General features: G+C 30.4%; 1 protein-coding gene across 1 annotated transcript; it reads right to left on the bottom strand.

The window, feature by feature from the left end:
- Positions 1-8,741: 8,741 nt before the first annotated feature.
- On the bottom strand, positions 8,742-11,310 carry LOC112706656 (dicarboxylate transporter 1, chloroplastic). Its single transcript, XM_025758077.3, has 3 exons — positions 9,670-11,310; positions 9,378-9,599; positions 8,742-9,292 (listed from the first exon to the last, which is right to left on the bottom strand). Exons 1-3 carry the CDS (start codon positions 10,744-10,746, stop codon positions 8,930-8,932), a joined length of 1,662 nt encoding a protein of 553 aa, XP_025613862.1. The 5' UTR covers positions 10,747-11,310; the 3' UTR covers positions 8,742-8,929.
- Between the last annotated feature and the right edge of the window lie 660 nt (positions 11,311-11,970).

Genomic DNA, 11,970 nt, shown 5'->3' with positions numbered 1-11,970 from the left:
GTGGTAGTTGGAAATTTAGGACCTTCCAAGATGATCTTTCAAAGTCTGTAATCCACGGCTTGTACAAATATCTTCATCCTCTCCTTCCAATAGGTATAATTTTTCCCATTGAAGAGGGGAGGTCTGTTGCTTGATTGACCTTCAGCCAGATTGTATGACAATACACTAGCGCCACTGTTTTCTGCCATGAGGATCTTTACTCCAAGCTGCAAAGATTGATCTCTTTGAGACCAAGCTCTGATACCAATTGATGGTTTCAGTGGCTAAGAGAAGAGGGGTTGAATCTTAGCCCCCTTTTTCTGATGCTAACACTTGCTGACCTTCAGAGAAGACTTTTCTGTTTTTGCTCGTCACTGGACACGAGCAACTTTGTTTTGTCTCGTCCCTTGCCACGAGACTTTTTGTTTTGTCTCGTTACTTGGCACGAGATAATTCAGGCTTTTGCTCCTGTGTAGTAGAAATAGAAATGGAGTAGAAAGAGAAGAAGATTGCACCCAGATATATCCTGCTTCGGCTGCTAAGTGCAGTGCAGCCTACATCCAGTCTCCATCACAAACATGATGGAATTTCACTATAATCAATCTGATTACAACTTGTAAAGTGCTAACCCAACTTACAAGGGGATTCCCACAGAATCATGATACACAACATAGATGAACAAAGGACCTCTAAGACATCTATGGCTTTTTCTTTTAATTTTGCACTCTCTTCCTTTTTCCGCTCTATGACTTTTTCATACAAACCTCACTTGTTTGCCTTTTTCCATGAGACTCAAGACATGACAAAATTAAACAGAAAAATTACAAAACAGAATACATTGAAGGAGAAGAGAAATTTGTTAGCTCAGGTAGCTCTGAGAACTCTGTGCCTTGCACTCTCAAATTTTCTCCCTTACTTCAAACAGTGGTTGTTCCCCCTTTTTAAAGAAGAGGAAAGCCTCCACACTTGAAGCCAAAACTGAACCAACTTCTTCCTCCTTCAACAAACACAGAACCGGTTCGGCCACACAGAGAGAGAAGAGATAACCATGCATTAACCAACATGCAATTACCTCTAGTCCTTTCTTGATCATCACCCTTCATCAATCCGGGCTCTCCATCCTTGGCTTTCTCTCCAAGATGGATTTCTGGCCCTTGATGCTTCATGATGATGATGACTTCATCTGCTTCAATCTCTGCCTTCAACCATCACTTCGCCACTCTAGCTACTCCCTGTGGTGGTTGAGCAGAATCAAAGACAAGCCATGCTTCAAGAATCTCCTCTAGCTGGCCGAATCTTCAACGTCCATTCTTGAACATGTAAGGCTCAAGATAGCCTCACCAAATCTAACCACATTTGGTAAGTATCTTAGCTACAGCTCACTTTTATTTTAGTATGTTTTCTTGCCATCATTAGCTTGATGGTCTTGATGCATGCAGCTTCTTCCTTTTCTTGGTTGAAGAACATTTCTTCCATTGTTTCCTAGACAAGGACCGAAGAAAGAAGAAGAAAGAGATGAGAGAGAATGAAAAGAATCTGAAGAAAAGCAATGCAAAGTGGTTAAGCAAATTAATTGGGAATAGCTTGCTTTTACTTCCCTAACATAGAGTGGCGTGTTTGACATAATAGCCATCAATCAATTCAGCTGAATTTTCTCTCTCATGTTCTCCATGCATTATTTAACAATGTAATAGATTTTGAAATCCATCACATGGTTAGAGGCTTGGTTCCATTGGAAGCACTATGCTTTCATTTTTTCTTGGTTTCAGACCAAGAATGGAACCAATTATCACTTAATATAATTTGGGCTTGTGACATTATGATCAAAGCTGGCCCATTTGGTTAACATTTGCTTTCCTGATAAAATTGATTTCGGATCAAGCATGAAAAGCATTTATCAAAATTAAATATGGGCTTGGTTATAATATCATTGAGTTTGGCCCATTAAAACAACAATTCAGCCATTAGACAAGAAACATGTAGCAAGGCTGAATGGCAACTTTAATTTGGGCTTGCATCAACTTTCCTTTTTATTTTCGGCCCAATATCAAAACCTGCAGCACAAAATTATTAATTAACATATGCTTAATGAAACTCAAATTAATAATTTTGTAATTTATTATTTTAATAATGTTTGTTCATCATCAAATTAAATTAGAGTTTTCCAAACTCATCATACTTCATTAATTTGAATGCATGCTAATTAATAATTAGTTTCTGATAATGTAATTTTTCATACTTTAAAATTCTTTTTTTTCATGAATTTGATTTTGATTTTGATTTTTTGATGTTGGTGGTTGTTGTTTTTGTTAATGAATGCGGTTCTGAACTTCTGATTTTGTTGGCTGTTCTATTTATGCCATACTGTATTTTGTTTACAATCTTAGTAACTCTCTCTTTCTATCATGTTGTGTTCATGCCATTCCTTCTATGCAATACAAAAAACCTGTGTGGTTTATATTAAATCATTCCTCCTGTGTTCTGTTTATAACCTTGGCCTTGTTTTACTTATCATTACTAATGTCACTTTTTTATTATTACAATATGTAATAAATAAATACATAACATATTAGTATTGGCATCTCATACCAAATAAAAAGGACTTATGCTTGGTTGACATTCTGCAATTTGTGTATTTGGTATCACATGCATATTCTCAAAGCCATCAGCATCACAAGTCTGTACTGTGAGAATGCTTAATAGTTATAGTTTAAAACATATTAATTTAATTAAATTTATATATGTATATGCTGTGAGCATACCATACATGGAGTTCTATATATGTTTTTCTACTTACTTTTAAGTTGCAGCTTTCAAGTTTTAACTCATAAGCAATGTTTGTACTGTATTATTAGTAAATTAACTTTTTCAGCAATTCAAATAGAGAAGAACAAAATAATGGTTTCATGAAATCTTCCTTTGTAGTGTTGGCGTCAATTACACGGCAGTCCCGTTGTAAACTTATGTGATTCAAGATCATCCACTCTCACTCCTTTTTATTTATAGTTGTTTAGAATTATACAGTTGTTTAGAATTATACAGGTCCTGTTTTGCTTTTATATAGTTGTTTAGAATTATACAGGCCCTATTTTGTTTTTTATTTTTGTTTTCTGAATTTTTCTTTGTATATGAAGTTGAGCTAGAATCTAATTTAGTGTTTCTGTGTTAAATTTTACTGTTTATGTCCAGAATGAATAGTTTTAACTCAACTCCTATTGAAAATAATAATGAGATAGAACCAACTCAAGATGATGAGAGTCAAACAATTGAAGCACATCTCCAAGAAACATAAGAAGAAGGACAAGAAGAAACACAAGAGGGAATACAAGAAGTTAGCCAAAACATGCAATAATGTTTGTTGTTTGTATTTTGATTTTTTTTACTATAATTTTCATATAAATGTTAAATATAGGGAGATGGGAAATGGAGCTTCGCGGGAAACGCGGGGAACGGAAATGTGGACAATTATCCCCCCATGCGAGGATCGGGGCGGGAGCGGGGATTAATTCTGGGGGCGGGGACGGGGAGCAGGGAGGCATCCCCCGCCCCCGCCCCACCCCATTAACATCCCTATGTGATCCTGTTTTCGTTCTTTTTTTGTTGTTGCTTGCCAAATATTCTCTCGATTCTGCTGGAGTAGTGGTTTTCGCAGAGAACGTGACTGAAGTTTGAATGATTTTGAAAGAGATTTGAAGAGACGGAATGATTTTGTGTGTGTTGCAAAAGAATAAACATTTTTTCATAATGAAGCTCGAATGAAGAGTCGTTTGGTTTGTATGGGGCGCGTGGAAGTTATGTTTATTTAATGAGATTGGAAGCGCGTTATTTGTTTTTGGTTTGGGCCAACTTGGTTACATGGTTACATAGATGTATAGCAGGCCCGTAAATTATATATTGAATAACAAAAGTTGTTATTGGTTTCTCTTCACACTAACTAATACTCAACGATGTTTCGGTACACCATGTTATTAAGAAATATTAATCGATCTAATAATTTTTATAATGACATAAGTTTATAAATTTGAAAATTTAAATTTTTTTTCATAAAATGTGAAGTTTTAACAAATAACAATGTTGATAATATTATTTTGACTTTAAGAATGAATATGATACCAACAAATAAAATTGTCCCAAGTAAATTTAATAAAGACAAAAGTTTATAAGTATTGCTATTAATGAAAAATTAATCTATTTTAAAGACAAATACAATTTTTTTCTACGAATTTTATAACTCGGCAAATCGAGAACTAATCCACCATATATTGATGCTCTATTTATTAAAGGTCAGTCGCTAACTAATGGATTATTATATACACACAAGACGAGATTCGAACTCCAAATACTTGCTTAAGCAAACAAATGAGATGACCATTCAACCAATTCAAATTGATTAAAATAAATATTAATTATTTTTAATATTTTTAAGTAATAATAATTATTATATTTTTTAATTTAAATTTTAATAAAAAAATTATATAATTTTATATATTATCTCGTGCAGGACACAGGAACATACACTAGTTCTAATATTAAAATTTAGGTGGGTAATTTGGAAGTGTAATATGTTTTGATTATTTGATTGGTAGTTGTTCATGTTGTTCAAAAAAAATTATTAGTTACCTAGCATAACCCTTAAAATATTAATAAACAATCTCATTAGGTGAACAATAAAATATACGAACAACGTAAATAACGGACTTTATTTCAAGCTCACTAATAAAAATTATATCTAATTAATTCAAAATTTAAATTTTAAAATTAAAATTAACTTTTTTTTAACTTATTGTTTAGGTAGTTTAAAAAAAGTATTATTTCTTTATATTTTCTCATAAAATATTATCGAACTATATTTTATCAATTTCGTAAATACTTTAAATTGAGTTATTCCTTTTCAAGAAAGGTTAAGTTTGCTTGTATTCATATACATCTAAATGTTATTATTTAAAACTTAAACTTTTGTTAGGTATAACGATTATTATATACAAAAATTGTGATCTTTTATGAAAGTTGTGAACCTCGACGGATTGAAGAATCATTGCTTTGCAAGAAATAATAATTTGGATTTAAATAATAATATTTGTTAAAATGTATTATTCTTTCCATAAGAAATTATCTGTTTAGCATGTATTATATATTTATCTGAAATTAGAAGTTTTATAAAATGAATTTGTTTTAATGGACCAATAACCTCAAATTTGAAATTAATTAAAATGAATATATAGTGTCCAGTTATAAAATATTAATATCCAAACCAAATATTTAAAATATGTCATATTGATGTTTTGAAAGAAAAAATAACTAAAATTATTTTATCACTTAAGTATAACAAGTTGGATACAACTTATAAAAATTGTGAATTTTTTTTATTGAATCATTGCTTTGTAAAAAAAGACAATTTGAATTCAAATAATAATATTTTTTTAAAATATATTCTTCTTTATTAGTAAGAAGTAGTTATGAGTCTAGTATGTAGTATTTATTTGAAATTAAAAATGATAAAAATTAAATTTGTTTTAGTGGACTAATAACCTGAAGTTTGAAAGTAACTAAAAATGAATACAGTATTAAGTTATGAAATATTATTATTCACGCAGTAAAAAAATATGTCATATTGATATTTTGAGAGAAAATATAACTAAATTATTTTATTATTTAAGTATAACAAAATAGATGCAACTTATGAAAATTATGAACCTTTTCGGACAGAATTACGAATCACTATTTTGTTAAAAAAAGATAAGTTAGATTTAAATAATAATATTTGATAAAATGTATTATTATTGTCGTAAGAAGTTATTCGTTTAACATGTATTATTAATTTAAAATTAGAAATGATACAAAATAAATTTGTTTTAGTGAATTAATAACATCAAGTTTTAAATTAACTAAAAATGAATATAGTGTTTAGTTATAAAATATTATTATTTGTGCTCAATAAAAAAAGGTATGTGATATTGATATTTTGAGAGAAAATATAACTAAATTATTTTATTTTTTAACCATAATAAATTGAATACAACTTTAAAAATATATTAATTAGAGAAAATACTATTCTCCTCTCGTGTGAGTTGCTAAAATGACATTTTCCTTTCCTCTATTTTATATATGTATATTTTATTCTCTTCTCACTTTTAAAAAACCTCCTCTTTAATCCATTTTAAATTTTTTGTGTTAATTAATATTAATTTTATCAATTTTTCAAGAAAAAATAAATTATTTTTTGAAAAAATACCCATTAGAAAAAATTTTATTTTTTCATTAAATTTTACTTATCAAAATACTTTTTAATAAATTATTTTTTTATTGATTAAATTATATTTTTACTAAAATACTTTTAAAAAATTAATAATTAAATTATTTTTTTCTAAGATACCTACCTTTCAATAATTTTTTAATTATTAAATTTTGATTTTACCAAAATTTTTGTTAATAATTATTTTTATATTTTATTATTAATTTTTTTATATTAATATATATTATTTTAACATTAAATAAAAAAATTTACCACTGTTAATATATAAAATAATTAATATATATTGATATTGAAAAATAATTTTACTAAATTTTTTTATTTAATGTTAAAATAATATATATAGATATCAAAAAATTAATAGTAAAATATAAAAAATTGTTAATGAAAATTTTGGTAAAATTATAATTTAATAATTAAAAGATTATTGAAGAGTATTTTGAAAAAATAATATAATTATTAATTTTTTTAAAAAATACAATTTAATCAATAAAAGAATAATCTATTAAAGAGTATTTTAGTAAGCAAAATTTAATGATAAAAAATAAAATTTTTGTTAATGTATATTTTTTAAAAAAATAATTTTTTTTTAGAGGGATAAAGTTATCATTAGTTAATACAAAAAAGTTTAAAATGGATTAAAGAAAAGGTTTTTTAAAAGTTAGAAGAGAGGGAAATGTACATTTATAAAATAGAAGAGAGAAAATAGAGGAGAGAAAAATGTTATTTTAGCATCACACAGGAGAGGAGAGTGAAATTTTTTCTATTAATTAGAGTATTTTTTTTTATAAGTCTTTAAGTAATTGAGAGCTAATATTTTTATATAATAATTTATTAATGTATAAAAAAGTATTAATTAAAATATTAAAAGATATTAATAACTTTAAACATTAATTATACATTGTTTTTTAACAAGTTAAATATTAATAATATAAAAGAGATTTATACTAAATAAATTAATTTTTTTAATAAATATATATTAATTTTTTTAAATAAACTATATATAAATATAATAAAATTGATTAATTATAAGACTCTGGCCTAATGCGGTTCATATCACTCCTAAAATTAAAAGTAGTTTAGTCATAGGCTCACCTCCACCATTGGTTCCCAAAACAACTCGTTCCTTCCAACAAAACTTTACGTGATGGATTTGATCAGTTTCAACTTAACTTATTCACAAAATAATAATTGAGGCATCACCATCCGTCATCAGATATTCAATTCATGAAGAAGAATTTTGGCAGCATATATGTACTTAGTCACAAAGGGGTGCGTTGGATTTAGTGTTTGAAATATAAAATTTGTCTAATTTTTTCTGAAAGTTTAACTTTTTTTTTTTAAAAAAATTGGATTCTATCTTTCAATTTATGTTTGTTAAAAGCTATAATTTTTTATTTTTGCGTTCAAATTTTTATTTTATACTAAAATTTATTTTTATGTACCGATTGTATTCTTTATTATTTATACGATAAATTTTGTTATTTTTTATAATATTATTTTTTTAATATTCTCTCTCATACATATTATTTTTTATAAAATTCTTATTATTTTTATTTATATAAATTTTTTATTGTTATTTTTTTTTGTACGAAATATTTTTTTATTTTTGAATTATGATTCTATTAATTTTATTAGAGTATTAAAAAATATTGAAAATATTAAAAAATAGAATTTTTTTGTTTTGAATTATAATTCTATTAATTCTATTAGAGTACTAAAGAGTACTGAAATGCTAAAAAATTAAAATTTATTTAAATATTTAAAATAAAATTATAAAATAATATAAAATAATTATTTAAATTTGTATCTTTTTCTATAATTTTTTATCTAGAAATGATTTTAAATCATGTAATCTAAATAATATTTATTTTACTATAATTCATTTTAAATAAAAATTACCAAACATAAACAATATTAATACCAACTCACTTTTAATCAAAATCAATTTTATAAAATTAATTTTATACAAACTTCTATTTATAAACGCTAATTCAAACACATACAAAATTACTAATTGCCTACTACTAATGTTGCGAGTTTGATAATTTATTTTTACAGGAGTTTGAAAATTTGATAAGGGAAAGTATGTCTAAATATATGTTAAAAGGAAAAGTATATACTCTATGAAGATATAACATAGCCTTTCATTGTTTCATCAGTCTTTTGGATTCGTTGTTGAATTCTTTGTTAGACTAATTAAACTCATCCACTCCTTTACTTTTTTATTTTCTCTTGAATGAATCTCGTTGGATAGTCAAAAAGAGAATAAAACTTTCAAAAAAAGCATATTGAGAAAAATCTAAATAAAGTACAGAAAATTTACTAATTTGACGATCTCAGAAATTTCATTGATAACCAACCACAGCAAACTATTGGATGAGTAACAGATAAGACAAAAAGTTTTAATGCATGATTTTAACAATATCATTAGATATAACAATTATTTTTTTGGGATGTTATATATGGTCTCTTTAAACCACTTGCTAAGCAAACTTTAAGGCATGAATCATGATGAAAAGAAAGTTCAAGTATTGATTCGACTTGACTTCACTGTTTGCTGGAAACACATGGGATTTCCATGTCAAAAAATCATGTAAAAAATTACACTCGTTGGATCTAAAAAAGAATGATACAAAAAAGATGAATAGAATTGGCCTCAACTAAAATATGTGTACAAAAATCTGCAGTTTAATTTTGTTACCACAAGCCAATAGCTTTCCACCAAACACCCCCAAGACCCAACCAGATAAGAATATTAACGATACTGATAAGCAAGCCATAGCCCCACCATTGAGCAAGGGGCACATAGTTGGCTCCATAGAATACAGGAGCCGAGCCAATTCCATAGTGGGTAAGACCACCCATGAGGTTGGACAGGAATGATAGCACCATGGCTCCAAAGAATGGAGGAGTCCCCAACGCAGTGGCTACAGAGAGGAAGGCAGTGAACATGGCACCGATATGAGCAGCTCCACTTGCAAAGAAGTAATGCGAGTAGAAATACAAAAGTACTAGAATCCCAAATGATAGTTGCCATGACAGACCTAATCCTCCCACAAACTGCAACACAAATAACCCTCAGTCAGTTTAGTTAAATAATAACGTGTCACGATAATATAAGAAAGGAGTAAAAGAAAGAAATAACCTTGACTACAGTTTGGCTGAACCAAGCAATGAGGCCATATTTATTTAAGTAGGCAGCCATTGCAATGAGAGCAGCAAACCAAGTGAGAGTATCCCATGCAACTCCTTCTCCTAAGCACTCTTTCCAAGTAACAACCCCTGAAACAAGGAGTACCGCTAATCCAAGAATCGCAGCAGTTACAGCATCTATGTTAAGAACTCCTCCAAACACCCAAAGTCCCACCTGGTATTTAATTAATTAATAACATATCACTGCATATAATCTATGAATTAAATTGAATTGAATTGAATACCGTAAGAAGTAAGGTAGCAGTCATAATCTTCTCATTAGAAGACATAGGACCCATGCTCTGCAACTTCTGACGCGCAAGCTTGGGAGCATCGGGGCTTGATTTCAGAGTTGGCGGGTAAATGATGTATAATATCAAAGGGACTAACACCAACGACACTAAACCTGGAACAATGGCGGCTTTGGCCCAATCCAACCAACCAATTGTTTGATTGATTGAGCTTTGAGTCAGATTCGCGCACAGAGGGTTAGCCGCCATCCCCGTCAGGAACATAGCCGAAGATATTACTGAAGTCTGGAAACACGTCAACGATAACCACGCACCTAGCCTCCTCTCTGTTCCGTCGCCGGGGTTACTACCACACGCGGTGCACAGAGACTTCACTAGCGGCAGGAAGATCCCGCCGGCTCTCGCTGAAACCGATGGAATCGCCGGCGCAAGCAAGGCTTCGCTGAACACCAGGCTGTAACCTAACCCTAGCGAGGAGCTACCGAAGAGGGAGACGAACTGGTACGCGATGCGGTTTCCAAGGCCGGTCTTGATGAATCCTTTGGCGAAGAAGAAAGCGAAGCAGATGAGCCAGGGGATGGGATCGCCGAAACCTGAGAACGCTGCCGCGAACGTCAGGGTTTTTGTGAGGACCGAGATGCCGAGGCCTAACAGCGCCACCGCACCGAGTGGCAGTGGCTGAGTGATGATTCCAACGATGGTGGCCAGGAAAATTGCCAGCAGCTGCCAAGCATTTTTGGACACGCCGCTGGGGACGGGAGCTAACCAGAGGATAACTCCAGTGGCTATGGAAGCTAGGAGAGGCTTTATGGCTGCTCCTTGCCATGCCGGTGCCGGTGCTGGATTTACAGAAGCTCCGGCAGTTGAAGCTCTGACTGTACTACTTAAATTGGATAGTTTTTTCCTGCTCCAATTGTATTTGGTGCTGACGTTGAAGGAGTGTTGGAGCGGCGGAGTGAACCGGTGGCGTTTTAGAGGATAGGAGAGTGATGGAGTTGGGTGGTGGTGTGAGGAGGGTCGGAGAGAAGGAACAGTGGAAAAGACGGTGGTTAGAACTACGGAGGAAGCCATCGGAATCAAGTTGACGGATCAGCACCACGTAAAGTAGTGCTGTGTGGAGGGAAATTTGTAATGTTTGGGTGATGGAGATAATGTGGACCGTTAGATGTGGATATGACGGTGCAGATCACGATTTGAATGTGAGGCTTTGCCTGCAGGTGAGGAATTGGTGGCTACTGTGAATTTGAGCTTTGCAAGTTCCTTGAAGCGAAGTTGGAGTTGTCCATATGGCACTGACACGTGGCTCCTTATGACTGGATCTTTGTCCAGGAGGTGGACTGGATAAAACGAACACGTTGTTAGTTTTGGCTTCTGGAGAGAACAGAGAGATAGACTAACCAGTAATTAGAACCAAAAGGTGAACTAAAGTTGTGTTTGATTATTGTCTCAATATAAATGAGACATAAATACATAAAAATACATAAATATAAGAAGACACTAATTTTATATTGTGTTTGATAAGTTTGACAGAATAAAAAATTATAAAAAAATTAATGTATAAAATTGTAAAAGAAATAATGTCTCAAGTTAGAAAGTTCTGTCTCAACATTTTAGAGAGACATAAATATGCGTACTCCCATGTACTCCAGAATCTTTTCTTTTTTGTTGTTTATGGTATCTTCCAATCCAACAGGTTAATGATTAATTTACGATTGGCTAATGAGTTGCTGTATGTACAAGGCCAATAATAAAAATATCTCTTGACCAAAAAATTACAGAAAACAAAGCCCAACTTTTATTTGGGTTTGACCATCAGGCCCAATAATAAAAGTATTTAGACAAATAACATTCTCAGTAAATACCAAAAAAAAAATAGCATTCTCAGTAAGATAATAGTGGCATTGCTGGTGTGTTGCATACCTACTTCCATAAGTCAAAACTATATGCTAAACATCTAAGATATTGTAATTTTTCATCTTATATTTTTTTATTTAGTTTAATTACATATTCAAATATTTTGTATCTAAATTTAATTAAATAAACTCAAACTCAGTAAAAACTATTTTTATTATACTCGTATGTACATACGCACGTTTTAATAATGCGAAAAGTATATTCAATTCATTTTCTATATACAAATGAATTCAATTAAATTAAGAGATAAATTAAATTTTTTAAAAAATAACATATTTAATAAATATTTAAAAATAAAATCGAATGAACCTAACTCAATTTTTAAAAGAATCGAATTTGATTCAGATTTAGACTATAGAACCAACTCTTAGATCAGCCAAT

This window comes from Arachis hypogaea, chromosome 8 (genome assembly GCF_003086295.3).
Source record: "Arachis hypogaea cultivar Tifrunner chromosome 8, arahy.Tifrunner.gnm2.J5K5, whole genome shotgun sequence".
NCBI classification, from domain to species: domain Eukaryota; kingdom Viridiplantae; phylum Streptophyta; class Magnoliopsida; order Fabales; family Fabaceae; genus Arachis; species Arachis hypogaea.
This window is presented reverse-complemented; position numbering and strand designations above follow the sequence as displayed.